Raw genomic sequence first — 27599 nt, 5'->3', positions numbered from 1 at the left:
TTTATTGCCTTTCGCATCCTAGTAAGACAGCACTTTCCTGATTATGCGCATATGTGCTTTGGCGCATACCAGCATGTTTGAGCGTGTTACATCGCACTTTGTCACACTTCCCTAGGATCCGTCGCCCGTCCTCCGCATGTCCTGTCCTAGTCCTCCAAGGTCCATTGGTGCGTGCTCTTTTCACTAGAACTCATATACAATCACACAGGCACTTGTACTTATTACTATGTATCGTTATGGACCCTGACTTACCTCATCACATACCTTAGTGCTCCCTACTTGGTTCCGAGGCCTGGGAACTCGCTTAGCATACTTACATGTCAGCATGTTCATTTTTCTGTTACTGACTTCGGTTCCACTACCATCCAAGTGTATAGCACTAGTGACCATCTAAATCCACAAGTTTTTCCTCCATTTGGCGCTTTGACATCCTTAAGTGCTTATTGCCATGTCTATCTTTCCTCTTGGTTCTCTATTTGATTGCCACCTCGACTCGAGCACTCTGTTGAGATCGCACGAAACGCGCTGACACGCACGAAACATGTTTCGTACATGATCACGGACACATAACATACTCTTGTACAACCTAATACCGCCAATAAAGGCAGTTCTAATTTCTTATGGCTTTATTACAATTTACTATAATTTTCTTGAAGGTTTTTCATAGCTACATGAATTAATCATTCATATTACGTACTTAGCACAGTCAACAAACTGTGTTAAAAAAACCCTTATCCTTTCATAGTAAGCACATTCCCAGCACCTTTCGGGATTTTCTTGTACATTTTCCCACCTAATGAGCCATATTCGTGTTAACATCTTAACATCTCAACATCTGCACAGTCATCATCTGAGCAGTGTCAATCTTCTTATGTAATCTACATTTTGTTTAATGATTAGTCATAGTTTCTGGACAGTTCCGAAATAGCAGGTAATCTCTAAGTGAACATTTGGACACTGAGTCATAGTGAGTCACATGGAGTCATTATGAGTCATTTCTGTTATGACTCATACCAAGTCATTATGAGTCACTATTCCATATTTAGTAGTTGCATAGCCACCTGTAGAGTAGTATATAAAGGGACATAGTTTCCCTCTTTGAATAATAAGATCCCTTTTTAGAGAGTTTGCGTATCTCTCAGAAAGTTTCTCACCCCTTAATATCTGTGTGAATACTGAGTGAATATTAGTTTATTCCCTCCACTCTTTTGTCACTGTTTCCCACGACGTTCTGACTACCTGAGGCCACCTCTAAGTCACATTAAATTACTCTAGCTAATGCACGGTTACTAGTCGTCTAGTGTAGTTTCACTGCAATTCTCTTTACGACACAGGAAATCAATTCTGTGGGGAGAAATCCACGTACTTTAAGCAATTGAGGACGATAAATAGGACTTATACTTTAGTCAACAATATTAAGAGCTTGGCCACTTAAGACTACATCAAGAAGGTGTATTCTAGTCTGGACTGCGTCATTACTCATTGTGAGATCCTGAGCAGCAGAAAGGTCGGTTTCGAAGCCACGTATTTGATTGATTCAACTGTATCCGACTCCTAGTTTGATCTCCCCTGATTGTGAGAATAAGGAGTATCCCAGAGATATCGCTCTGACTCTCGCATCATTATCCCTGAAGAACCCTAAGTACTGCATTAAGCCAGTTAACGGGCATTGTTCCTGAGATTCCCGAATATCTCGCCCCTTTTTTTAGTCATTGGTAAATTTGCTCAAGGAGAACGCAATCTATATTTGCACCCCCACGAACGACCACGTTATCAACTGTTGGTATTTGTCTGAACCGTTGACCATGGAGGATAAGTGAAATTTGGTGTTTTTATTGCCTTTCACATCCTAGTAAGACAGCGCTTTGACATTAGAACACACTTTTCCACACTTTCACCTTATCAGCGCGTTTAGGTGCCCCTCATCTGTGCACTTCGCCTTTGGGTGCATCAGTGTCCCACTCAGGTCTCTAGACAGAACTGCCAGTTATAGATCCCCCTCATCTTTTCTAGAGGAATCTTTCTCAGTAGCAATCCCCTTGGGATGACTTTTTGCTCATATCCAGAGGAGTACTTGAGAGCCCACTTCCCACTCTTCCCCCTTAGCATTCAGCTATCATTCCTCGCCCTCAACGAGTCAATTGATTGATGAGAGTAAATGTGAGTTCAACCTTTAGATGAACCTTTGTGAATTGAAGAGTGTTGTTCATGTGCATATGGATCTGAGCTTGTTTAGAGCTCACCAGGGGCTCATAACATATTTGCACTAGTGGGGAAACACACTCAGTAAGTCACATAGAACAATACTATATTGTCAATATGTACCTAGCAGGAAAACATGCTAGGATACATCAGTAAGAGATAAGTGCAAGTTGTAAGAGAGTATGCACACCTCAGTAAGTCACATAGAACAATACTGTGTTATGTGGACAACATGAACTATATATGACAGACTATGAGATTAGGTAAGAGACCAGGGAAACAATGCATCAGGAAATCACGCGCTTACTTTTTGCCACTTATAACAAACTTATAAGCAACTTTTTGTACAATGCCCTGCCTAGCCCTGCAAAGGCGAAAAAAGTAAAAGCTACTTTTTTCAGCAGATCCCTCTACTCAATTGTGACTTTTTTCACACTTTTTACGCAGAAAAAAAGTAGATGAAGTGTAGAAAAAGCGGACAAGCATACGCTATTTTTTTCAGTAGATCCCTCTACTCAATTGTGACTTATTCCCAACTGTTTCACACTTTTTTACGCAGAAAACAAAGTAGGATTGCATCAAAAAAGTTTACTACACCAACAAAAAAAAGTAGATGAAGTGTAGAAAAAGCAGACAAGCATGAGGGCGTAGACCAGCGGGAAGATTTATACCTATATGCCAGCAACTCGTGAACATGGGGACTGCGTTCGTTTAAAAATCAAGGGAGCTGTGATGAGGTCCATCAAATTGTCGTGGTCGAGTTTGCGACGGGGCCAGTGTTCACGTCATTCAAGTTTATGGTCCATCGAATGAATTCTCGGGGTTAACATTCACATTGTTCGAGTTCGTGGTCCATCACTTGGGGTTAGCATTCGCCTTGTTCGATTTCGTGGTCCATCTTTCAGGGTTAGTGTTCACCTCGTTCGAGTTCATGGTCCACAATCAGGTTCTCCGCAGTTTTTTCTGGGCTAGTGTGTTCGTGTAGTCGGGTCGGTCTTCTGGTCAAGGCTGCGACCTTGGAAGGAAGCAGCGGAGGAGTCCGAGTTGAACGTGAGACTTGGGAGTAGATTTAACAGACATCCGACTAGTTAAGAGTAGAGAGTAAAAGATTCGAACTTAGAGAAAATTGTTACAGTGATCGGCAAACTCCGATACCAATTCAGGCTCAGCAGAACGCCTGTAATGTTTAATCATTTGTCTTGCACGTCGTTGACTCAAGACCTTCACACATAACTCGAGTAATCTGTCCTATCCTTCAGTTAATTCTACTCGCAAAGTGTGCAACTTTTCTGTCTCTGGCCCTTGCTCCCACTGTCTGCCAGTGCTATATCTCACTACCTGTACTAATATCCAGGACATCATTCACATGCATGCGAGCGCGTCGATGCCACCTGGACTTGAAGGAGTACTAGGAAGGAATGGTGACGCTGGTGTGTGGGTTAGTCATGGACATTCGGAGCTGATGGGACGAGGTTAGATGTGGATGATGATGGCATGATGCTGCTGGGGCCCTCAATATCGCAACCATGCTCAGGTCACTCGTTGAATGTGGGTCACCGGCTCCAGTGCATGTTCGCATGTTCAAATTATCTGAGAGTATAGTACCTGCAGATCCGTAGAATTACTACGACTTTTTTTGTGTAATACATGCTTTTCGAGCAGTGTCAACTTTTTTTGTTTAGTGCCAACTTTTCGAGTGCTTTTCTCCTTTTCTACTTATTTCAGTCCCTGCTACTAATATAAGTGTGGTTGAAGTAAGAAAAAGCTGAAAAAAGTCGAAAAAGTAAACTCATGATTTCCTGATGTGTGCAGAGAGAGTTTATGTGGGCAAGAATCAAGAAGCTGCCAAGACTAAAGCATTACATGTGGTGTCAATGGTGATAACATCAAGATAGTAATATAAGATCTGAAAGGTAAAAATCAAACCATCAACAGTTTTGTACCCATGCCTGTATGGGTGGGCCAATCACAGGTACCCATACCCATACTACCCAACCCACCTGCAGGTGGTGCCTGGGTGGGTATCCAGGTAAGCCTTACCCATATCATACCCTAGTACACCAATGAGCAATTTTGAACTTGATGCATCACCAGCCAAGAACACACACAGTCCTAAGCACACAGTGGTGTCACCAACCCCTGTGTTAGAGTCTCCCACCAAAAAACAACGAACAAAAGCTGATGTCATGGATCTTGATGTCTGGGACAAAACCAATGACAAGATTATAAGTATGTCCCCCTCTTCATTCAATTTCATTGACAAATTCACTAGCCTTTCACCTGCATCTAAAGCTAGTTGGAATTCCATGCATACCAGTCCCTGACTCCCAAACCCAATTTCTCCCAACACCTTCCTTGTTAAGCATGACACCATCTGACACAGGACAGTCATGGTTTGTAAACTTGGAGGACAACATCTGCACAACACACTTTTGGATAATAAAGCAATTTGTCACACCGAGGACATCAAAATAGAGAGGCAGATTGTCATCATGGTTCCCATTCTGGATCACAACTTCATTGATGGTCTCAACATGTTGCGAAAACACTGCACATACAGGATGAGGACACCAACAGCATGCTGTTTGATAGTCACGTGAGCACTCCAGTACGACAGTGGATGGCACAAGCATTGGCCAAGCCTGCTCAATATCTGACCGAATCTGACATTCTTGTGAAGCTGCTCACTCTTTTGCAAGTTTTCGGCCCTCTTTGAGTGTTTCAGACTGGGCAGTCTGGGTTTGAAGCGGTTCACGGAGGGTATTGATGATGATGTGGGAATACTTATGGCACAGGATGCTTAAGACCAAGGAGGGTCGATGATCAACAGGCATGAAGGGCAAAACTGACAGCAGGGAACACAAGAATTCATAATCGGACAGAGAGAAAAGGTAGCTCACGTAAGATTGCATGTGTTGCACCAACGAAGAGAAAGTCGGTAGTCCAAGTCCCACTTCACAAACGACACCGAATAAGCCACACGACTAACACGTTACACCATATGATCTGCAGGTGACATATCCGACATAGATATCCACACGACGATGTCGGGGTCGTCCACTTGCTGATCCATACGCCAGAGATGGAGGTGCATGCGCGTAGCGAGGATAGCAAGGATAAAGACCTCAAAACTGTGTGTTTGGGGGTGCTGTCAGTAGGGATTCGTAACAGAAGTTGGAGGTGCATACGCTTCGGGGAGGAAGTAGGATAGGAACTGGGTGTACACAACATCAATGGTTCGATCATGTCGAAGAGTATTGTTTACGCACATCAGAAAGCGGCAGCACTAGTAGTACTGGCGCAAGGACGTTCACGGTCGAGAGAACTTTCGAAAAGTCAATCATCACCGATACGCACGGAAACATATGTAGGTTCTGACTCACGCAGACCGCATGTATAGTAGAATATGTTGTGCTTCACTAGGATGGCATAGAGAGGGCCCTTGGCAGACCGCCAACTCTGTATGACACACACAAGTGTGAGGGACACTAGTACTGGGGATAGCGTCAGTCAGCGCGTGTCTGCAATGTACACTCCCAGTTCCCGGCTGCCTACCCAGTTGGAACACAGACAAGAGAATGAACGGTATGGAGAATGAAAAACTATCCGTATTCCGGCGACAGCCTGGGATCACGTTACTCGTAGCTGTGAAAGCGGAGTGAATATGTGCAAATAGCAGTGAGTGAAGGTGAGAGCACAAACGATAAGAGGTCGCAGTAGCAGTAAAACCAATTATGAAGATTGATACGATGACAGCCTGACTGATGTATGAACATTGAACTTGGGTGTGGTGAGGGCGTGGGGCTTACAAAAAGGGTGGATAGCATGGTTACGAGTATGATTCTATTTTTGTTCCAGAGCACATACGTTCTGAGGACAAAAAAGCCTGGATGAATCAGATCAGAGACGCGTGTATGTCTCGGAGGAAAGAGAGATACATTAAGAGCAAGTGAGTGAAATCAGACTCAAGGCTGTAAGAAGAAATAGCAGCGCTCGATAAGAACGTGCGTGCAATATGTACCGGGCACGTACATGTGATAATATCCATCAACATCTGGCATTCCTTCAGAAGTCATACAGTAAGCGTCATTCGTCGGTGGATAAATGCCCATGTTCACATACATTGGTATTGTCGGTCGGGGCCATGGCCACTGAAGCACAGTATGCCAATTCATTAAGTTAGGAGAATATATACTGGGATGAACGCACCATATAGGCTCACGGTGGCGATTAAAAAGGGGGCATATCGTACAGTGATGTAAAGGGCTTTTACTTTGGTCCAGCGCGACCGAAGAAGGAATGTCCACTTCAACAGCTAATTATTAATATCAGAACCGAGGCGTATCGCGAAACTTACCTCTTCGTGAAGTGAACAAATATAGTCATAGGTCTGGATAAACAAGTTTAATGGCGGACGGAAACAGATCGGGATAAACATACCCAGAATGTCACAATCGACACTGAGCTGTCTAGTTAGAACGAGGAAGATGCAGTTCAGACAGCACGCACTGTATAAGTACTAGTTGCCACACGTGATGTATCTGTTATCATCTTGCTGTCGTGTCAAGAAAGCAACGCACCATGAAGATCTGCAGGCTTCTGGCCGCTGTGAGATCGTCCGCCGGATATTCCATCTGTATTCGTTCGAGAGGAAACAAATGGGTTTCGCGTACACATCCGTTCACCTTCTTAAACGAGCTGGGAACCCCGGGCCGGATACTGGGGACGCCATGCCGGTGCTGAGAATATCGTGACGCATTGTTTCACTGGCTGATTTACAGATGACGTGGTCACAGCCTGTACTAGGCTGGGCGCAACTTAATAAAAGTTACAGTTGGTGCCATAAATGCTTTGTATTTTCATTGATAATAAGGCCTCTATTCAGATGTAGCCCAATAATACGCATAATTAGATTTAGTTTGATCATTAAGGTTGATCCGGAAACTCACATGCGTTAATGGCACCGATCCTTGATCTGCTTGATGCTTATAACACCATCAATCCTTAAAACACGCAGCCACCTCGGAGGGTCCTACTTTCTACAACTTGAAGGAAGGCTTAACCTCTGTAGGTTAGCCTTGGCCGTTTCAGACACACGCTTCTTCTAATTTGAGACAACTTTAATATGGGTGTGATGATGAGATATGCAAAGTTGAAAGCAGACTGGAAGAAGCTAACCCGTTGTCGTCTACATGAAACCAATTGATCTGTATTTATACATGAATCTGTAAGCAAAGGGGTGGATGTGATCAGTCAGCAACTAGTCTTCATCTAACTGGTGCCTTGATTAACGCTGTCTCGCTGAGAGCATGTTGAATAATCTTCTCCACATCGCGGCCTTTCGCTGCAGGCGTGTACCAGCTCGACTGGCCGGTGAGGAGATCAGGGATGGAGGAGGCTCTGATACAAGTGTGCATTGGAAGACGTAATTATGGATCATGTGTGAGGTGGAATTCCGAACGTATTGTGATCAGGGGTTTCCTCGCTGATCCTGAATCGTTTAGTTGTAGAGTCGGCTCTGCGACATCAAGATTGGATGGTACGCACAAAGTATTGGCAAGCAGAGCTACTAGTCGTGATCGAACCGATCCCTCACGAAGCGCGCTTGAAGTCGCACTTGCTTCGGGATATCTGCATATTTGGGCGTCAGGACGATAACATACGTCCTTCGTCATCGCACCGGTCAAACATCGTACGTGAATAAACTGTGTCTTGTCCGGAAACGCGGGAGGATGCTTCATCTGGGACTCTGGGCCACGATGCTTTGAAAGCTCGAGTAAATATGTCGGCTTTCCTAGACGAGTTGGAGCGATACTCTTTGTCAAACGATGGGTATATCCTTCAAGACCGATGTAATTGCTTTGGGCACAGAACGACCATTATAAGCATCAGAAATATCTCTGGATTGTCAGCTGTACAAGGCTAGTCGATTACGACTGATGCGAGGTATAGGGTTACATTATGCCGCATCTAACCATAAGTCGGACTCGGACGCACCATGTATATAGTGGTACTGGAGCGGTATATCCGCGACTGTGTGCCTGCGTGTCGAGAGCCAGGTGAGAAGCGGTCACGGTGGAGAGCACTAGACCTGAGGACGCTACCCAAAGGACACTAAGTCGCTGACTAAGCTACGGTACTACCCGGCTGCGCACGTCCCCTAGGGCCCTAAGAGTGTCCAGTACTAAGCGAAGACACCAACAACTTGAAGGACCAAGGGCTGAGGCGAACCACTCAGAATGTCCGGTTTGTACTTGTGCTCACAAGGACTGAACATTAACCCAAGGCTATGCTGCGCAGCAGTCACAATGATGTTAGAGTCGCCAAGCTTTTGATGGATTAAAGATTGACACATGAAGGATCCGTATCTGCTCTTCTACTGGAGCTCGTCGTCGTGGTGCTCGCCGTCGTCATTGTTGTCCGTATCATAGTACGACTGTACAGTCTGTACAGAGGAAAGTATAGCCCTCAGGCAGCTGAGAATCTCTAGCTTGGACAGTCTCCCTAGCCTGTGTACCAGGTCTGTCGCAGGGAGGGAGATCCACTTCAGAGAGCTGAATTACAGGTATTTTCTATCGGAACACACCTTTACATTGACTCATGGATGGTTTCTTCACAGGTCCGTCTAACTGGTCTTAGCCAAGTGGTTACCACAACAGAGTCTCTTGGAGTGAGTTTGAAACCTGCTCACATCATTTTTGCAGTGTATAGATCCTCGGAGGTCCATCTTAATTAGGCCCAGTCATTGCGCTGAAACCTCTTTTATGTGATTGTCTGTCTTTCATGCCCCGTGATGGCATCAGCTTTTCGTCGCAAAGTTTTTTCCAGTTATCGTCCACAATTAAGTTATAGGCGTTCAAGAAGATGATTCAACGAGAACATGACGCCGAGAACTTAAAACACCATTCATACACTGTAGGTGTTGATTCCATCAAGCTTGTTCACTGTTTATTCACTGTAAGTTATTCTCATTCGTTACTTTCAATTCCTTAATGCACTCACAATCTCATCTGATCAAGTGAAACCAGCGCTCGCGAGTTGATTGTATTACGACCACCATTAAACATGCATTGCCTAAGCTCTCTGGTTCACTAAAATGATGTGGCGGTGGCCTTCCATCGGACAAACCTCTCACAGGAAAGGAATGCCACGGTCACCGTGCTCAAGCATCTTCCGACTGCTAGTAAAGCCAACCCCTTAATTTGTGCTTTCCGAAAGTGATATCCATCTCAATCATGTGTTGAAACCTGTCTATTGAAATGCACTCATTCTCATCACACATGTAACATATTGTCCGACAGCGAATTTTTCGCAGCTTTTTATGATTGTTGCCCTGGCCTGCTACTTTCCAAAGGATACCACTGATGATGGACAATTAGTATACCTTCTATGCATTCTAGTACACAACATTAGTACGTGTGGAACAAGGTTGCCGCTGGCGAAGCTCGGCCTTTATCTAGTGTCACGGTGTGTTCCAATAGAAAAAACCTTGTCGGCAGGTTTCGAACCTGAGAAGCGACTCTGTTCCCCGACTTTACGCGGCTCTGTTAACTGGTCCTCTGAACGTCCAGGCACCTGTATTTTTATATGCGCCGCCGCTACGACATCTTAATCGTGAAAATATATAATGGTATGTATATCTGCTAAAACTTTTTTGTATCCATTTCTGTCCTATGCAGGCATGCCTGTGTCCCTGCCACACTTCAAGGCTCAGAAATACCCTGGCGTGAGGAGTCCTCCGCCAGTCCGCCGTTCCTGCCGGCCGTTCACTGCCAAAACTTCAGAGACATCACGTAGGTACACGGTCAGTCAATAAACTCATCAAAAAAATAAATCCCAAGGAGGTAGAGCAAGCCAAAGCCAACGCGCCCCACCAAGCAGTTTCAGTTAAACCTAAGTCTAAGTTATCAAACACAACGATGCCATATGCCTGTTGGACCCCTCTCCCCAACACGCTCGAGTTGCAGTAACAATTATCATAGACGTCCGAAAACTGCAGCATGCTGGCCGTGACTACCCAGACTGCATTGACGGTTGCCAAGAATTTTCCACCCCATCTCAAAAGGTTCGATAGGACCTTTGCGAGACGCATTGTGATAGAAAAGAAAGGACTCCAACTGGATCTGCCCGAGTATGAATATGTGTAGTGCGAAATAATGCTCGACGCGACGAGCATCGCCCACACTACCGTAGCCAGTGCGCCATAGATGATATAACCAAGAGATCTACAACCAAGGCCCTGTCGTGTCCCGTTTGTCAGCAACAAGTACATGTGTGTGCATCAAACGATGCTTACCACAGCCGGTGTAAAATACACAACCAACACCGCAGCTCCAGTTGTTGCCCACTGCAAAGCTATGGGCAAGAGTGATGCCACAAACATACGGAAGAATATCCCTGACGCCCAGGGGTTCCGTCTTCCGTATCTAGGTGCTGCGTATCGAGGAAGTCTACAGTAAGCATTGACTTCGGACGGGTTTCCAGACCTATTGCTAGGCTCGATAGTGTTCCTCCCGCCCGCATTCTTCCACAAATCACCCACCCTGACCGGTCTATGCATTCTGGAATTGTCGGAGGCCATTCGAAAAGCATCGAAGACATCCTCCGCCGACCGAGACCATGGGATGGCCCTGGCATAATTGTAGACGGGTGGAGTTGAATTTTCGTCAGGAGAGGAAGGGTGTTCCAAAGTGGAATCAATGGATATTGCTCGTCTTTCGGAAAGGTCTGAAGCCTTCACGACTCCATGATGGGTGGTTACAAATGCCATTGCATCTGCATTGTCCATGGCCCGTTTAATGCGCACATAGTCACACTTCGGAGATAGCTGCAGCCAACCTATAACGATTGGTATGAGCCACGACCAAACTGACGCCGCGCCTTGACCGTTGGAGTTGATATTGGCGTCAACGTCCGATAGCGAGCTGACGACTGTCAATAGGTATGCAACGGTGACCCAAGCAATGGATGTCGCAGATGCGATGGACCAAGTGAGAGTATAATCGAGAAAATCGGCAATCGTTGGCCACCAGTCGTCATTCTCTGGCAGGACAATGAGAGAGCTGAGTAGCGAATCTTCATTTGTTATTTTCAGTGGTGTTTGTTGAAGGCTTATAAGGATGCGGGCGGCGTGTCTGGCGTTGGGGAAGGACACATTCTCAAATCGGCGACTGATCCACCGAGCATTGAGAATGGTTAGAATCATCGAGTAACCGGCGAGCACCGGTGAACCGACTGTGAGGATAGCAGACATGAGGTTGTCAACTCTATGTCTTGCACCGAAAGGCAGCTGAGAAATGAGCGCAAGGTAGGGTAATAGCCAGGCACTGAACTGCTGCGAAGTGTTTGCCCAGGTGGGCTTCTGTGTTCCAGGGCCGCACTTTGAAAGACACGTATCATAGGTGAATCCAACTGCTTGTGAGATCTCCGACGATGTATTTGTTATATTTCCACCATTTGCATCCACTAATCCTGAAGGGTTGAGTGTCAGACTCGCATTATTTCTGAAGTTGATAAAACAGTCGGTAAAGTTGATCGCATACGTCCCTCCGAGAGACGCGAGCAGCAGGAGAAACAATCGGATCTCTGGGAGAATGGTAAGCAGAAGTCAAGACTAGATTTCGGACTCACTCATTGTATCGCGCATTAGCTGCATCATAGGGTAGAGTGCACCAATAGATTTATATAAGGGAGTTCCCAATTCACAAGAGTGACGAAAAATTATGTGACCAACAGCTGTTTAACATCGTCATCCAGAACTTTTATTTTCAAACTTGGTAACTCGTTATCGACTGATATCTGAACTTTGAAATGATACAGGAACTTACCGTGTCCAGTTTCGGCCCGACCTCTCCAAATCAGTGAGAACGTTTACTCCAAATTCAGGAGCCTCGGGTGTAAATGTAACTGCAGGAATTTCGCAGATACCACACCTGTGAGTCTTACTCGATGATCCTAATGATCCAGGGAGACATACACCAACTATTGCCTTCGAGGCAAACCAGACATGCAGTGCGAAGCAGAGCAAAGAACCTCGTGTTTGCGTCTATATATGTGGGAGTTGTGGATTGGTTGAAGATTAAACCAGACTTCGTCGACACCGCAGAATTGTTTAGATAGCGGATTGCAGTAATGCGAGGCGGACAGATATGCATCTGGTGAGTACATCCTGAAGAGCAAATATTACTATAATTTAGAACCGAGCACAAAATGGAAGGAAGCACCAGCCTGTAACATTTTTACGTGTCATGCGCTCCGTGTGTCGCTTGCTGTGCGTTAATGCGGGAATACTTGAGAACTAACGAATTTGCGCCTCCGAGTCGAGGCTCTGGCTCGCCACTACAGGGAGGACAGTAGCCCACTCGTGAGGCCTTGAGGCCTGAATCCTGATGGTCTAGGTGAAAGTAGTGTTGAGTAAGCTTCCAGATTCACTCCCGCGTAGATATGCATCCGGAGAGATCCGGAGGACGAAATCTTCAGGATCGATAATCTCCATCTCCGACTCCACTAAGTTAGTGGAGAGGGTTTTCAGTGTTCACGGACAGAAACGTTCAGGTGAATCTGCATTCGTGGGAATTCGATAGCGGCGGGTAAGCTGATGACTGTACAAGCTTGCAGTAAATTGACCATTAATATTGATGTGCCTTGAGTTTCTGAATATTTGTGAGTGTCCGTGGTCTGCCTATGAGGGGGTGTCCTGCTGTCAACGATACTGTTCGTGTGCAAAAACGAGTAATGGTCTTGCCTGTCGTATATGAGATTGTGCCATCTTTTTGCAATGTATTGGCCCGAGTAATTCCCTTGCACTCCGAGTCTGTCTTTAAAGAGCCCTGACAAATATTACATTGCGTAGATACTATCTATAAAGTATGAAGCCGTTATGACGGAGTGTCTCGCTTGTCAGATTGCTTCCTCGCCGAGCGCATGAAAATGGTCAGACGGGAATGGAAAATACAGATAACACGGACAAGTGGCCAGTCACGGTCTCAAAGGATGTTCTGTTGGAGTGCTTACGTCGCTGTTATGATGCGAGTCAAAGCAGATCAAACCGCCTATTTGCGCAGTTTTCTCTCAAAACTTACATACACGATTCAAAAGTAGCTGTCATTTCAGCTTATACTGGTGTGCCTTTGCCAATATCTCTCCGAGTGGTTGACGCCTTCAGCACCAGACGATGCATCCTGCAGTTGTGCCCGCGTCATTTATCTTCAAAAACGATACTCTTAATGATGCTCGGCATCATTGGCAATTCTTCTGAACCCACTGCAATGAACGTGTTCGCCGACTCGGACTGCTTTGCGACATCACCAAAGAAAATGGACATTCGATTTGCGCTCGCAAGTGGCCTTGAGGCATATTTATTTTAGCCGTCAGATCCGATGCAACCGTCACGGCGGGTCTTTCATGGCAATATATACTATGTGCATGAAATGAATGTTGTGTCCACGGCGTTTGTGTTGCCTCGAATTTCCGCCGATATCAGCGAGCTCCTGAGTATTGTATTTGTTGGCCCTGGAAAAATCAAGCCTGATCAGTTACGTCCTATTTCTTGAGTACAATGAGTACGCAAGGATGCATCTTGGTGTTCCTCGTGTGGTCGGAGTATCACCATCGGTTGTATTTAAACATACACAACTTGAACGAACGAGAAAATGTCGAGCTTAGCCAAGCTCCGACAATGTGATACCTGGCTTGAGGAGGAGCCTTCAACTGTACTTTAAGAGCATCTTGCAGAGCTTGCGGTGGACGGAACGATGACGGGTCCGTTATAATGATGCTTTGAAGATCGGCCTTTGCCCGACTTCTTCCGTTTGGAATCGGAGAGTTGGAGATAATCAACCTGCGAATATATTGTGTGGACCGTCTACTACTATTGTCGACTACCGGTGTATCGACAAGATAGTAGACGGTCCCAATGATTGGAGTCGGGGATTGGTAGCTCGCCGCCGCTGCGATGTAGTAATGGTTACCACTAGTTTAGCCAGGATGCTTCCCAAGTTAAGATGAACTTCTGAAGAACTCTCCATGAGATGAGTGGATGTCAAGGTGTCGCTAATAAGAGGGGAATTCATTTGTCGGTAGATTTCGCTTGAAGGCGTGCCACGTAAAAGGAAAAAAAACTGTTGAGCAGGTTTCGAACCTGCAACAGATGTCTGTCCTCTCGTATTTACCGCTTGGCTAAAACGGGTCAAGCTTGAAATGGACGTCTACGAGTCGCAATATTAACAGCAAGAATTCGATGGACACAACACATGTCAGCGAGTGGGGGGCTGGCGCCAGCGCCGTTACGATATACTATCGTCTTCCGGTCATGATGCCCTCACAATTGCTATGACGTTATCTTCGTCTTTCAATTATCCCTGAGCTGTTACTGTATAATATGTACAAAACTAGATCTTACGCTCTTCCTGGGAAGTCATTTGACTCGTTTTAATCGTTGTTCGCGCTGCGCGCAGATAAAGCTACTGTAATAAGTAATGGTATGCGCCAGGAGGATGGTCTTGAAGTAATCGGAAGCTCAGCGCGTCGAAGGTGTGCAATTCTTGACATGGGCCTAAGTCGTGTCAAGGCGTAGTAGTTCAATCTCGGTTTTTGGGTAACACACCCCGGGCCGCTCAACAAGTCCATGAATTTCACCCGCAACTCGTCCCCGGGGCTGGCACTCAAACATACAACAAATGGTATATATATGGTACAAAAACTATACAACGAGGCCCTGAGATATTCACGCCAAAGCACCCTGGGTAAAACGATCAGCATCTTGCATGTGCAAAATAATACTGTCCTACCATGGGATCCCAAGCAGGTAACACCACCTTCTCCCCCGATTCAAAGATCTTTACATGCTCCTTTGTGGCCAAAGACTTGTGCACCACGACCTGGAACACAAACTGGTCGAACCACTTATCACTCATCACATTATAACCCTGTACGCCACTATCTTCACCCCAGGAGTTCTCCACCTTGAATCGGACGGGACGACCAGTCTTCTCATCCACATGCACGCCGGATATGACCATGGCATGTGTCATGGCGGACTCGTTTGTCTCCAGTCGCTGGGCCTTGGTAAGCCCCAGCGTGATGTTGAACGCTTGCTGTAAGGGGAATGAGTAGATTTTAAAACCGTCATTCTTATATTAGGAATGGCTTACTTCGTATTCGAAATAGTCGGTGTCCATGATACCGACGCCCTTGCCGGAGTCAGAGAATTGACCTACATCACAACCGAAGAAGACTGGCTGGCCGGCCTTGATAGACTGTGTACGGGGTCGGAATCAAACCAAGTAATTGAAGGATGAATCCAAAACTGCTCACTCGGACTATAGCCTGCTTGAGGTCATCGACCTCAGTGTTCACGTCTGCTAGCGGTTAAGCTCTTGTAATGCAGACTTGATGCACACGACTTACACAGAACAGGTCGTCCGCCCCAAATGTTGCCGAGCTTGTTCACGGTGTATAGCTTGCCGTACTCATTTCGCGGGTCGTTAATAAGAGAGAAAGACTCCGCCGGCTTGAGACTTGTGAATGCACATTCGTCAAGATTGTCACATGCACTAACCGAGAACTTGGCTGTGAAAGCCTTGTAGAACTCCAGAGGAGTACCCTCCCACTTCGCATACTTGCCATCTTCAGTGTAGTACTCCCAAGTGAAGGGTGCGTTAGGCTTAGGAGGAACACCCAGGGTCGCGCTCATGATGGTATAAACCTCTTGCATAAGCTCTTCCTTCTTCGCACGAAGAGCCGAGATAGCTGATTCCTGCGAGACGCTGGGATCGGCCTTCAGTGATGAAGAGAGCGTGCGAAGAGTAAGAGCATGCTCTCGGAGCTTCGTCTTCAGAAGGATGTTGATGGGATACGAGGCACTTGAATGGAATGACTCGGGGTAGATTGGCTGAGGAACAAGACCATATGTCTGGGAGATGTTTAAGACATGCCATACTATTGTCTGTAAGGAAAGCGTACCTCAAGCAAGTTGACAGCCATGTCCCATTGACCACCGTCGCTAATGAGGTCCTTCGCGAGGAAGTTGACCAGGCGATCATCGACAGGCAGGTCTGCATTCTCGATAGAAAGCTCGAGGTAATAATTGGACTTGTTCAACTTATCCCAGAAGAAGAGGTATGACTATAGGATTCTGTGAGTAAGGGAGCTAGCGAGAACCGATTATCATAAACGGTCACCTGGGAGAGCTGGAATTCCTTGAGCTTCAGCTTCTTGATGACTTCATGTCGAATGACATTAGTAGTTGCAAAGAGCCAGCATCTGCCACTGGATTTCTGGTTTGTAACAGGTGCAGTTTTGAGCTCCACCTCGTGATTGAACACATGGGGTATTGCAACACCGGCCGGACGACTGGTGAGCGACGACTTTATATCGTTGTGGGCAAGGATTGTGCGGGCAAGTTGGATCTTTGGGTCCGCAGCGGCAGCGGACTCCCAGGCATCGACGTTAGACAGTGAAATTGAACCGTCGGCTGCCAAAGGCGGCGAACCCGCTGTGGGTGACGTGGAACTCTGTGTGCGAACAAAACCTTTCTCGTCGTGCAATTCGGATGAAGATGTTGCGTTTAGAGTGACCGAAACTTGAGCAGGAACCTTGGATACAGATGAACCCATCGTTGCAAGGAGGACTAGACGAGCGTCACAGGAAGAGATAGGCTGTAGACCAGAACAAGTCTTTTATAGCTCGCTTGGTATTTTGGGTATGATAAGACTAGCTTCGGAAGCACGCTGTCCCTTCCAACCAGCCCGTGATGATTGGTCCGGGGAATCTGTCGGTTCACGCCGTAAATGATGGCATTGAATAACCCCGGAAGCTCTTGCCAAGGAACGTACACCCGCCCGACCAGCTGAAATCGGGCAAAACTTTTGGCCTCAAAAATATCTGAATCCTTATCTGGATGTGGTTAAGCCATCTGCCTAGACAGGATCCATACCTGGTAGTCTATCTGTACTCGTGAAGAATTCGGACGTCGCAAATGCCAGACTAAGAAGCGAACAGAGTATCATGTACGTAGTCTGTGTGTTGTTCTAAACGTAACGGAAAACCCGGATCCGGACTAATATGGTTCTCCGGACTTCCGACTCGATCGGGTTTGAAAATTCCCATTTTAGGACACGCAGCTGTGTAACTTCGAACACGCCCCCCACATGTCTCAAAAATGGAGCTGGAGCTTCTGGGGTCCTGTATCTGATTCGGCCAGGCACCAGGCCCAGCGTTGCGTTATATCGCCTACGTAAACCTTTTCTGGACAATCTTTTGCAAGTACTAGTAGTATATCTACCAGTGATTTGGTGTCGTCTCTCGTATTTGCACCTTTCAGAAGCTTTCACACTAATAGACCACCGTCGAGCGTCTAGTAGGGTCTCGTTAGGCATAGTACTCAGCTTGGCGTCGGTCATCGGACTCGGTCAAGTATCTCAGCGCTGGGTTGAGTCATGGCAGGGTTTTTGTTCACGGCATTGCACGTGGTGGGCGTAAGCGTATCGCCAATAAATACTTGGTGAGGCATTGACAGGCTCAATTAACACTCTTATCCTCACATCCACCACCTCTCTAAAGGTTCCTCCAAAGGGTTTTTCACCCCTTTCTTTCTGCCATCATGAATTTAGATTTACTGCAAGTCCGTAATGTCGTTCACTCCTCTCTGTCATCACAAACTCGGTTTTGCAGGTGACCGCGCCAGGATTGGCGTACATCTGTCTTGGTGGTTTTGTAGTCTTGGTTCGTTCTATTTCCCTTTCAATACATCTAGTCGTCGCTGTTCAACGGCTTGTCATTTATATTGCTGTTACTCCAAGTGCTGATTCTTGACCGCAGTTCTCGATGATATCCCTCCTAGTAAAAGAGAAGGTTCGATAAACTTCATCTGTCATCTTAACCAATGATCCATATCTTCCCTAGCTTTATATCAATGAAGTCGTCCTCGGCACCGGCTTTGGGATCATCATAGGCCCTTACGCCGCCAATGTATTCACACCTCGTGAATGGGGCCCCTTGGAAAATACCATAACATTGGAGGTGATGCGCGTCGTCCTCGCCACCGGCCTGTTCGCAGTCGGAGTCGAATTACCATGCGCATATATGAAAGAGCATGCAAAAAGCTTGCTCATAGTGGTCGTGCCCACCATGGCCTTTGGTTGGGTCGTTGTCGCTGGCATGTATATCTTTGCCAAGTTAAATATTTACTTACTGATCATTATGTCAGGTGTCATACAAACATTGTTTCCGGAGCTCAATTACATCTCGTCTCTTTGCATTGCTGCCTGTTTGACCCCTACGGACCCAGTCACCTGTGCTGCTATCACCCGTCAGTCCTATTAACCATGACATCATAACTAAGCGACGTCTAAATTTGTTCTACAGGCGGCAAATTTGCCACAAAGCATGTCCCTGTGAATATTCGTCGGATATTGTCTGCGGAATCCGCAGCGAATGATGGTCTTGCATATCCGTTCCTTGCGATATCAATTTACCTCACCGTAGAGACGTCCGTTCGAACTGCTCTCGGCAAATGGTTTCTGGTGGGATGGCTATGTTCGTGCTCTCTTTTTATTCGACCTTTCGTAAGGTATTCATCATGTCCTACAATAGACCAGGTTATACTTGGCACTGTTTTAGGCGCCGTCCTAGGTCAGCGAAGTCGTTTGATCATCTGCGTACATCGATCTAATTGCATTTATGCACGTGATCCAGGCCTTCTATTTTCGAAGCTCATGAAGCTATCCCACAATAAGGGCTTTATAGATCGTGAATCATACGTGGCACAGTACCTGGCTCTGTCCATCTTTACTATCGGAATCGCGAGTACCATCGGTGCAGACGATCTTCTTGCAGCATTTGCAGCAGGTCTGAGTCCAATATGCATGCATGATCGCTTGAGTCTGACATCCATATAGGTTCTGCAATTTCTTGGGACGGTCACTTCAATGTACAGACAGAGGATGACACATTCTCTTCCGTGATAGACTATGTCCTGAATTGTGGCTGCTTCATCTACATCGGCGCTTGGCTACCTTTTGACGCCTACAGCTCTTCCGAGTATGGCATCACCCCTTGGAAACTCGTTCTCCTTATGATTGCTATTTTGGTTCTGAGGCGAATTCCACCCTTATTGGCGCTCTACAAGTTTGTACCTGAGATTGCTTCCTGGAAGGAAGCGTTATTCTCTGGCCACTTTGGTGAGTAGTTCTCCTAGTTATGCCGTCACTTTCACTTAAATCCTGTATACAGGTCCAGTAAGTCTCAAATGCCATTTCTCATCATTCACTAATGCGTCCTAGATGGGAGTCAGCGCAGTTTTTGTGTCTAGCTTAGCTCTTACGCGTCTACCCACTCCGGAACACCCGCCTGCAAATCAAGCACAGTATCTCGCCGCGACTATTCAGCCTATCGTTTCTTTTGTCGTACTTGGTTCTATCATCGTTCGTAAGTGCTGTTGCGGGTAGTATTGTATTATTTGTTGCTGAATCAGAATGTATACAGATGGTTTGTCTATTCCGTTCTTCAGCATAGGTCGTGGTGTACACTCTCGCACGACTTCGTTGACCATGACGTGGACCAACCGTAATCGTGTTACGGCCCCGGATTGGGTTATTTGGGCCCGCCGTGCTCCCGATATTGTGGAGTCAAGTGCAGATGAAGATGTAGAGCGAGGCTCCACCAAGATTCCTAAAGACAGCGATGAATCTGCTGTGGGTATTCCAGATACCCCAGTTGTTGCTGTAACTTTCGAGGATGTTCCTGGGGACATCGAGTCAGTCGTAACCAGACGTGGTAAGGATGTCTCTTCTCCAGAACTGGTGCAGGTCAGCGATTCACTCTCCATACATAGTCTACCAAACTAAACTAGCTGCAGGTTGAGGCTGTCAACAATCACGCTGGACCAGCAAATCTGGATAATGGTGCTTCGGATGATAATCAGATCAAGAATGCGCGCTTCCCGTCTGCTCAATAACAACTACCGAGTATCCGTGGATTGGGATGTATAAATTGTACTAACTTGTGCGGTCACGACTCGTCATGTTACATACGATACACTGCCCACATTGAAACCCATGTTCCCCCTTTACATTCCTTACTTCTTCTTCCGCAGCCCCTTTACCCTCCACTTTTCTTCGTGGTGGGAATAATGACATGCACGCATTCCCAAAGATGTCATGTTACCCCTTGGGTTATAAATGTCCGCGTGACGAACAATCAATTGCGCCAGTGTGGATGAGGATGGCATAATAAACACAAGTGGGTATGTATGCGGCGAACAGTCCAAACACTATGAAACCTCTACGAAGTATATGTTGATACCTATGTAATGGCGCAGATTAGTCCTGGATGGAAACTACTGATATAGTACATGTATGCGAGGGTGTACACAGAGGTGTACGTCGTAGGGAGGATGAAATCAACTGGAATCGATCATTCAAAAGGATTCGTGCGTCCAGCCTGAAGTAAACCCGTCAGTACAGTCAACAGCCTGAGTTAGAGTCTTTCCTACCTGGTTATCCCCTCCCCGGTCTGGTCCTTCGCTGCATCCACATAACCAGTCGTGCCACCATCTCACCTCCTGCTCGGGTTCTATGGGTTCCTGACGCAACATTGGTGGAGGTGTGGGATTCATGGGAGCCATGCGTGGTCTAGTCCCTTTAGGTGGTGGTGTTAAAGGCGGCGGTAACCCTAGCGGTTGTGGGGGAGGAACGAGTGTCGGCGTTACTGGCCGCGATGGGTGTGTATGCGAGTCCGAGTCAAAAGTTTCGGTCATCACTCTAGACCGCCTCTTCGTATCAACGAAAGGGGATAGTGGTGGGGAGACAAACCCCGGTACCGTTTCAGATGGATGTATGAACGGATTCGCAGTTGTGGGCGGGCTCTGATCGATGTCGTCGAGTGGTACCACGTCAATGGAGTCTCTAGATTGAAGAGCCCGGTGGTTACCCAACCCTCCTGGAGATGATCTGACTGATGGCCGCTTCGACAGGAGCAAGCTTGCCTTGCGTGTTACTTGTCCAAGTAAAGACGGACCGCCTGCGCCTCTATTAACATGCGCAGATTCTCGCGCAGCTCTCCGTCGTTCGCGTTCAGCCAACTCCCATCGACGTAGGTTCTGCCAGGATGGAAGCAATTTCAATGATCCGAACATGTTATAGGCGAGAACGAAAATAGCGCACCTCTTCTACTCGTCGCGTCTCGGCTGCATCGTCATTTATGGGAGGGTATGACTCTGAACTGGGGTTCTCTGTGGTGTCTTCTTCGTCTAGCTGCTTTTCTTTTCCCTTCTCTGTGCTCGTACTTGAACGTGCTGGTGAAATGTCTTGCGAGTCGCGCTGGTCATTATCTTGGGACCATAAATGAGCGTGACTGAGATCCTCTTCAAGGGTTGGAGGTGGATTAGAGGGCATGTTGTCGAGTGCAATGGAAGAGGACGGAGAAGACACCATGGATGGCATCCGCGTTGTTCGTGGCCGTCTGTAAGGCCTTAAGGTGTTGAGTGACCCCAAAGACAATTGAGTAATAGCTTAATTTCTCATGTACACAAACCGGAAAATTAATCTCCCCAGAAACAAAAAACCTGAGCTTGTGATAATTTTAGCTTACTAGCATTCGTCAAGAGCACATTAGCCGTGTGCACCCTGAAACAGAAGCTGGTGAGCCCCCCGGAAGCTCCCTATGACGTTTGGCTGTTAAGACGGCCCACAAATACTGTGGCATGGCGTCAAATCATTGCCGTGTATCACACAAGGGTTTTGCTGATGTTCTTTAAAGGATCCCAATTGATACATCTCCACGATAACTCAAAATCACCCTAGTTACTAGATAATTGATACATCCTGTTTTTCTTGGTAGTTACAATGTATGAACACTATGATACTGTGGATTGGTATCAGAGAATTTTGTCAGGACGAATGCCTGAGTGAAGGACTTCACTCTGACTCCTTCCTCAAGTTGGAACATCATGCGCCAAAATTCATCTCGTGCTCCTCTAGTATCCGTGGCGAAGTCAAACAGACGCAATCCTCGAATGTTGTACTGACATGTATACAGTTGTCATTGGCATGTGTTTCCCAGATGCTGATGATAAGACGTGGCACGAGAATAAATGGCGCGGTGTCGTACAAAAACAGTACGAGATACATCACCACTGTCTGTGTATGCCTGCATTAGAGTAGATCTCTCTAAAATCACGGGAGATCATACTGGAAGGTTGGCCCACAATATCGCCATGAAGATTTGACTTGCTAAATTCCTAGCGTGACTCAATGAATGCTTTCAGAGAATACATCAACAAAGGGGAACTTACATGACAAAGTATACGACATGATATCGGACGATCATGACTACATAGGTGTTAGGCTTCATTTGAAGTTCCTTCCGTTCTTTCAGGTGCTTCACGAGGACGGCGATGGCGAGAACAACCAGTAAAATATCATAGCATAGGATGGGGATGGAAGCATATATCGCAGGCATAGGCCCAATGTGGAAGACAGCCTCGCAGTACTTGATGTTTGGAGTTATTATTACTTCTTCCACTATGCACCAAGGCATCAGCTTGTACAGAATTCGATCAAAGTGGAAATTTACCTGAGATCGCCGAGGGTCGACTCCATAAAAATATATCCATCGTTAAATAGAGCGCGACGACTGGTAGGAACAAACCCGATAGGACATAAAGTATGAGCTTGGATTGGCCGTATATGGCGTAAAGACGCCAGATGAGAATGACTGCAAATGCAAAATGGGTGCGCGTAAAGTATGCATATGACTGTGACTTACCTTTCGCCAAGGCACAATATACAGAAATCCCCCATTGCATAAACAGAAATATACCATAACCTATTTCAATTTCATGATGAGAAAGGCTACTAGTTTTGGTTGAATATGACATACTCACAACTAAACAAGAGGTCAGCAGCAGGTCAGGCCTAATTGTAAAACGAAATTCTGACGTACGGCTAAACCTGGGTCAACTAGAATTCTCCAAAGAAAGATACACTCACTGCTTCGGGTATGTAAAACAGACCTCCCCCTAGCACTGGTAGGTTAATTAGGGCTCAGTTGGTATCACGTCACGTACAGCAGGCGCAAGTCCTAGACGTCAGCGTCAACATACAATGTACCACCTGAAGGATACAACCACTACGACGTACATTACAACCAAAATACCAAAATATCGAGTCTGACATATCAACAGAAATGGGAAACCATGAAGCACTTTGGCAGGGTGGAGCTCACAGCAAAGTATAGGTATGTCATCACTGACCACTGTCTTCCCTGCATATCCAGTCAGTTCCGGTTCTTAATTTCGTCTGGGTTGAGCTCTAACCCAAACATACGCGACCTGTGATGATATGATTATGAGTACTTGCCAAAGACAAAATGAGCTCCTCGTTACCTCTTTCTCGAACTGAAGCACTAGATAATATTACGCTCAGCCGCACCGTGACTGCAAGGTTCATGGAAGCTACTGACCGTACTCATATGATATTGTGGTAATGGTTGCAACTGGAAAACGACGAAGTTCAGCACAATGATTCATTCCAACAAGGCTGACGAACCTGAGATGTAGTTATTCCAGTCAAGAGCATAGAGAGATGCTTCTAGTTCCGACATGAGACTGTGCAGATCAAATGGCGAATTCGAAGAGTGAGGGATGGGCTGCTACAATATTTATAGGGCAGGCCATCAGAATCTCGTTAACTTCAAGTTGTAAGTGTGAACTTGTGGCGTCCTAATGAAATCATGCCGACCTTGAGGCACCGCACTTTTCCATCTGATGTCGTCCTCGATCATATCTGATACCTACGGAAAGGTCCAACGGAGAGGTCATACGTATATCGATGATCCCACGGCTGACAACTTAAAGGGTCACCGGTGGCTGTAACTCCTTCTTGGGCTAGATTTCGTCTGTCCTCTCTTGCTTAATAGGTAGCAAGGGCGGTGCTTATCTACCCCGACATGTGCTGGAAAGCATCACATGAAGTCCCACCACCATTCATATAACCTTGACAAGTAAGTGCATCATGTGAGATCGAACCTCAGCAAATACTAAGCGAACCGTTTGCAGGCCCTTGACATATTCAAGTTGACGTCCGTACGGCAAAGTGGCCTTGGATGGACACAGTGATTACGATGTCTTCGAGGAAGATAACTGCGAGGAAGTACCTTATCTGTCATTTATGAGAATATGAGTAATTTGACTATTTGCAGAATAGCAATGAAGTGAGGGCCTGCATGGCTCTCAACAGTGGGAACGGAGAGCAGGATCGACGGGGGCGGCACTGGGGAGAGAGAGGGTAGAGATCCTCTGCCAGTGGAATAAATCATGCTGTGCTGCACGATCACATAGAGCACGAACATACAGAATCGGCCCTGATTTACTGACTCGAAGTAAGTTAGGGAATCCTGCCAAGGCTGCAGCGCTGGAGTTTGAACACTTGGCTCGGAAGCGTGAGTGCACACTTCGCTCTACCTCGATTCTGGCCTGACTCTTGAGCCTGATTTTGGAACCGGCATGGCAAAATCATACGCGCTGGTCTTGTGCTGTGGTAGCTCGGAAACTCAACATGTACGATCCTCAAATGTCGTTGTGACATGTGCGCAGTTTTCGTTGGCATGTGCATCCCAACTTATGCTGATGATCAGACAGCGCAAAAATAAATGGTTGAAGAGAATAGCTTCTAGGTCCCTAGACTAGGGATCGGATACCGTAGCTGCCGTCTGGCGTGGCGGCGCCTGGCCATCAATTCTGCAGCTACTGGTTGGTTACTGGTCAGATCTTCCCTTACGTGCCTGTCTACCCAAAAGTGGACAAAAAGATTGGCATATGTGACTCTGCTTATTTGCGCGCCTTCCCGCGCTGCCGCCACCCTCTCAACCGCGCCACAGCCGGTGCACACCTCCCTGCATGGTGCACCTTCAAGTTGGCTTGCATCTTCCTGTGCTGTTCCCTACAAGTGATGGGTCTCGTCATTTCCCACTACCTGTCTCTATTGCATCAATGTGTCTTTATTTCTCCTGTCTCGTCATATTAATATTGTCTCGTCTCAGACGGTCACACTGGCTGTTTCTGCTTGTACCCGCCCCTCCCCTTCCCCTTCCCTTCCATTGCCCACCATCCCGTCCCAGTTGGACTTGTCATGCTCAACAATGGTATATCATTGGCTTTCGGGCCGTTTGAGGACTTGTAGTACGTGTTTCCCTGATTACGCTTTATTTGACAAATCGAGTAGAAACGCATGTGGACTGGTCCTCCTACTACTCGCTCTTGTCTTAGTGCTGACACCTACTCTGCTATGCTCCAAGTAAGTATACCTGTCACACACGCTACTTGTTCGGTTGCGCTCCTAAAGTGTCTGCAACAGCAGTGGCGCATCTTCCCTTGCCTGCCATCGCCTTACCCGGCTTACCGTATCAGTGTAATCTGTTGCACTTCCAGCAGCCGAATAATAAGATTCTCCCATTTGCATCTGTTGTATCCACATCCCAAATCACATTTTATGTAGGACTTTTACTTGCATGTATCCAACACATGTCGCACCATGCGCCCCCCGCCTCATGATTGAGATCAAACACCATCTAAGTATTTGCACTGCTCAGTGCTAGCTGTACGCATTTGGAAGCACTACAGTAGCTCTCCGCTTCAGCGGCTTCAATTGCTGCGGGGCTCACACGTCGCATAGATAAACCACTGGAATATTAGACCAACCACTTATTTTTGTCCGTCCTAATAACTAGCCGGCGCAGTCAATAATTAAGGTTCATTCTAGGTATATATAAGGGGATGTTACTGGAATGTTGAATATAAGATGGGAATAGATCAGTCAGTTCGTGGTGAAAGAGTCCCTCGATGAAGAGTCAAAAGTTCGAGCGCCTGTGCACGATACCCACACCCACCGCTGACTCGCTTGCATCGTTATTTAATCGTATTCGCGCCCGTGTTCATCTGTCAGGCATTGTTGTCTCAGCCCGCTCGACTTGTGGACCGAGTGCTGGATCATTGGTGTCGATGACTCTTCCGATACAGCGCGGCTGCTCCGGTTGCTGTTGCCATTACCGAGAGACAAGATAGAGGTACGAGCAATTTCCTTCATTTGCATAATGCTCTGGCGCAAGGCATTCTGCACGACACACATTAGAGACGGTATCAAAGATACGGGGTCCAGCGGATCACTTACCTGTTCGAGCCAGTACTGCAGGCGCTTCTCACGTTCCTTGTCACGTTGACGGCGGTGGATCAGGAACAAGGTAATCAAAGTGGCAAACATGCCTGGCAATCCGACCGTCGGGTCAGATCTGGCAATTCAAATATTTAAAACATTGGGCCTGACCTCCGAAGATACCAACTCCGACCATGAGATATACCCAGATCCCAAAGTGTTTTGGCGAGTCAGCACTTGAACCACAAACACCTTTACTCAAGCAGTTAAATGACGAACATCTGGACATCCAGTCAATATCATGATGCATCCTACATCGAACTCGAGACATACTCTTTATCTGCATCACAGGTCTCTGCAAGCTGTTTTGTCTGGATGCAAACCAACGACTGCGAGTCGCAATACGACCCAGTTTGACAATTGCCTCTGGAAAAGGAGATGAGCACCACGCTTAGAAGGTCTGGGGCACGCCACAATCCTACACACCGGGACACAATATCAGCGAACTCGTTAGTTCCCGCATAGGCGACGTAGGCGGTGTTCTCGACTTCACAAGACTGGCCGACTGTGACATTTGCCCACCTAAATCAAACAATCAGCACACAGTCATTCAACACCAGTTTCCGACTCACATGCAGACATTGTTCAGACAGACGGAGCCATTTACGTTATGGCCGTACTGCGAGCCATCAGCCAATTCCTGCCAATTCGGAGGCGGCTCGCATTGGTCTGCGCAATGAACAAGGAGTCAGCGAACGTCACCACATGGGTTCCATGGGGCACACCATCACGATTCAGCTGGCACGGACTACTAACAGGTAGCAAAGGCTGACACGCATCGCTCTCGTCGGGACAAAACTGCCCAGCAGGACACTTTGGTGGTATGTAGGCGTCTGGTGGATACCCAAATGGATATTGGTCCTTTCTGCAGCCCTTCAGTTCACAAGTGCCCTGCGACGAGCAGTATGTTTGTGCGTCGCAATCGCTATGAAATTGATAGGTGCCGAATTGGAGGCGATTGTTACCGACGGTGCAGTTCTCGCCTTTGGATTGACTGCCAGCGTAAACGAAGGTATTCCAAGAAGAAAAAAAGAGTGTAAGAGATAGTAACAGCATGACAGCAAAGGAAATCGAGAACAAGGAGAAGAGAGACACAAAAGTATTGAGTTACTTAAAGTTCAACGTTGCAACGTTGTGACTGCATCTCATTTACGTCAATCCGAACTGGCTGTACCGATCAAGTTCCGC

The 27599-nt window shown here is 46.7% G+C and overlaps 7 protein-coding genes across 7 annotated transcripts; 1 reads left to right on the top strand and 6 right to left on the bottom strand.

Annotated features, from left to right (window-relative positions):
- Positions 1-4886: 4886 nt before the first annotated feature.
- Positions 4887-6029, bottom strand: DFJ58DRAFT_725430 (uncharacterized protein; the record flags this gene model as incomplete). Its single annotated transcript, XM_041385236.1, has 8 exons — positions 4887-5186; positions 5243-5333; positions 5391-5416; positions 5472-5527; positions 5586-5696; positions 5758-5847; positions 5905-5959; positions 6012-6029. 8 exons carry the CDS (start codon positions 6027-6029, stop codon positions 4887-4889), a joined length of 747 nt encoding a protein of 248 aa, XP_041246493.1.
- A 3932-nt stretch (positions 6030-9961) lies between these two features.
- DFJ58DRAFT_234515 (uncharacterized protein) lies at positions 9962-11952 on the bottom strand. Its single transcript, XM_041379380.1, has 3 exons — positions 11833-11952; positions 10499-11787; positions 9962-10441 (listed from the first exon to the last, which is right to left on the bottom strand). The coding sequence occupies exons 1-3, from the start codon at positions 11858-11860 to the stop codon at positions 9992-9994; spliced, it is 1767 nt and encodes a 588-aa protein (XP_041246492.1). The 5' UTR covers positions 11861-11952; the 3' UTR covers positions 9962-9991.
- Positions 11953-14759: 2807 nt separating this feature from the next.
- Positions 14760-17207, bottom strand: DFJ58DRAFT_775930 (peptidase C1B bleomycin hydrolase). The gene is made up of 8 exons (XM_041389478.1): positions 16383-17207; positions 16165-16326; positions 15761-16114; positions 15610-15712; positions 15517-15560; positions 15354-15458; positions 14991-15296; positions 14760-14941 (listed from the first exon to the last, which is right to left on the bottom strand). Exons 1-8 carry the CDS (start codon positions 16815-16817, stop codon positions 14927-14929), a joined length of 1524 nt encoding a protein of 507 aa, XP_041246491.1. The 5' UTR covers positions 16818-17207; the 3' UTR covers positions 14760-14926.
- Positions 17208-17870: 663 nt separating this feature from the next.
- On the top strand, positions 17871-20362 carry DFJ58DRAFT_775921 (Sodium/hydrogen exchanger family-domain-containing protein). The gene is made up of 11 exons (XM_041389477.1): positions 17871-18054; positions 18106-18358; positions 18410-18511; positions 18568-18738; positions 18796-18834; positions 18898-19050; positions 19101-19382; positions 19435-19439; positions 19485-19629; positions 19687-20009; positions 20060-20362. Exons 1-11 carry the CDS (start codon positions 18028-18030, stop codon positions 20156-20158), a joined length of 1599 nt encoding a protein of 532 aa, XP_041246490.1. The 5' UTR covers positions 17871-18027; the 3' UTR covers positions 20159-20362.
- Positions 20363-20616: 254 nt separating this feature from the next.
- On the bottom strand, positions 20617-21596 carry DFJ58DRAFT_839443 (uncharacterized protein; the record flags this gene model as incomplete). The annotated part of the gene is made up of 3 exons (XM_041392522.1): positions 20617-20643; positions 20696-21301; positions 21366-21596. 3 exons carry the CDS (start codon positions 21594-21596, stop codon positions 20617-20619), a joined length of 864 nt encoding a protein of 287 aa, XP_041246489.1.
- A 380-nt stretch (positions 21597-21976) lies between these two features.
- On the bottom strand, positions 21977-24084 carry DFJ58DRAFT_234219 (uncharacterized protein). The gene is made up of 14 exons (XM_041379379.1): positions 23943-24084; positions 23751-23892; positions 23665-23697; positions 23588-23607; positions 23519-23533; positions 23428-23466; positions 23343-23371; positions 23270-23283; positions 23189-23221; positions 22969-23028; positions 22777-22917; positions 22496-22724; positions 22393-22441; positions 21977-22340 (listed from the first exon to the last, which is right to left on the bottom strand). The coding sequence occupies exons 2-14, from the start codon at positions 23803-23805 to the stop codon at positions 22149-22151; spliced, it is 909 nt and encodes a 302-aa protein (XP_041246488.1). The 5' UTR covers positions 23806-23892; positions 23943-24084; the 3' UTR covers positions 21977-22148.
- Positions 24085-25888: 1804 nt separating this feature from the next.
- On the bottom strand, positions 25889-27571 carry DFJ58DRAFT_775908 (uncharacterized protein). The gene is made up of 7 exons (XM_041389476.1): positions 27137-27571; positions 26984-27080; positions 26838-26933; positions 26685-26777; positions 26523-26632; positions 26370-26461; positions 25889-26312 (listed from the first exon to the last, which is right to left on the bottom strand). The coding sequence occupies exons 1-7, from the start codon at positions 27465-27467 to the stop codon at positions 26112-26114; spliced, it is 1020 nt and encodes a 339-aa protein (XP_041246487.1). The 5' UTR covers positions 27468-27571; the 3' UTR covers positions 25889-26111.
- Between the last annotated feature and the right edge of the window lie 28 nt (positions 27572-27599).

The sequence above is a fragment of the Suillus subalutaceus genome (genome assembly GCF_016647625.1).
Source record: "Suillus subalutaceus strain FC151 chromosome Unknown DFJ58scaffold_26, whole genome shotgun sequence".
In the NCBI taxonomy this organism is placed as follows: Eukaryota; Fungi; Basidiomycota; class Agaricomycetes; order Boletales; family Suillaceae; genus Suillus; species Suillus subalutaceus.
This window is presented reverse-complemented; position numbering and strand designations above follow the sequence as displayed.

What these genes read in the sequence shown, in the direction of transcription:
- DFJ58DRAFT_234515 (XM_041379380.1), bottom strand. Translation starts at nt 11,860, where the DNA reads ATGATGCAGCTAATGCGCGATACAATGA. An exon ending in GCTAATGCGCGATACAATGA is followed by an intron (nt 11,788 to 11,832) that starts GTGAGTCCGAAA and finishes CCATTCTCCCAG; the next exon opens with AGATCCGATTGTTTCTCCTG. An exon ending in TGTATTTTACACCGGCTGTG is followed by an intron (nt 10,442 to 10,498) that starts GTAAGCATCGTT and finishes GGGACACGACAG; the next exon opens with GGCCTTGGTTGTAGATCTCT.
- DFJ58DRAFT_775930 (XM_041389478.1), bottom strand. Translation starts at nt 16,817, where the DNA reads ATGGGTTCATCTGTATCCAAGGTTCCTGCTCAAGTTTCGGTCACTCTA. An exon ending in GGGCGGACGACCTGTTCTGT is followed by an intron (nt 15,561 to 15,609) that starts GTAAGTCGTGTG and finishes AACCGCTAGCAG; the next exon opens with ACGTGAACACTGAGGTCGAT. An exon ending in CCGACTATTTCGAATACGAA is followed by an intron (nt 15,297 to 15,353) that starts GTAAGCCATTCC and finishes TTCCCCTTACAG; the next exon opens with CAAGCGTTCAACATCACGCT.
- DFJ58DRAFT_775921 (XM_041389477.1), top strand. Translation starts at nt 18,028, where the DNA reads ATGATATCCCTCCTAGTAAAAGAGAAG. An exon ending in CCCTCCTAGTAAAAGAGAAG is followed by an intron (nt 18,055 to 18,105) that starts GTTCGATAAACT and finishes TATCTTCCCTAG; the next exon opens with CTTTATATCAATGAAGTCGT. An exon ending in CACCTGTGCTGCTATCACCC is followed by an intron (nt 18,512 to 18,567) that starts GTCAGTCCTATT and finishes TTTGTTCTACAG; the next exon opens with GCGGCAAATTTGCCACAAAG.
- DFJ58DRAFT_234219 (XM_041379379.1), bottom strand. Translation starts at nt 23,805, where the DNA reads ATGTCGGAACTAGAAGCATCTCTCTATGCTCTTGACTGGAATAACTAC. An exon ending in ATATTGTGCCTTGGCGAAAG is followed by an intron (nt 22,918 to 22,968) that starts GTAAGTCACAGT and finishes TTGCATTTGCAG; the next exon opens with TCATTCTCATCTGGCGTCTT. An exon ending in TCGACCCTCGGCGATCTCAG is followed by an intron (nt 22,725 to 22,776) that starts GTAAATTTCCAC and finishes CTTGGTGCATAG; the next exon opens with TGGAAGAAGTAATAATAACT.
- DFJ58DRAFT_775908 (XM_041389476.1), bottom strand. Translation starts at nt 27,467, where the DNA reads ATGCTGTTACTATCTCTTACACTCTTTTTTTCTTCTTGGAATACCTTC. An exon ending in TTCGCTGATATTGTGTCCCG is followed by an intron (nt 26,778 to 26,837) that starts GTGTGTAGGATT and finishes CTCCTTTTCCAG; the next exon opens with AGGCAATTGTCAAACTGGGT. An exon ending in CGGAGTTGGTATCTTCGGAG is followed by an intron (nt 26,462 to 26,522) that starts GTCAGGCCCAAT and finishes TCGGATTGCCAG; the next exon opens with GCATGTTTGCCACTTTGATT.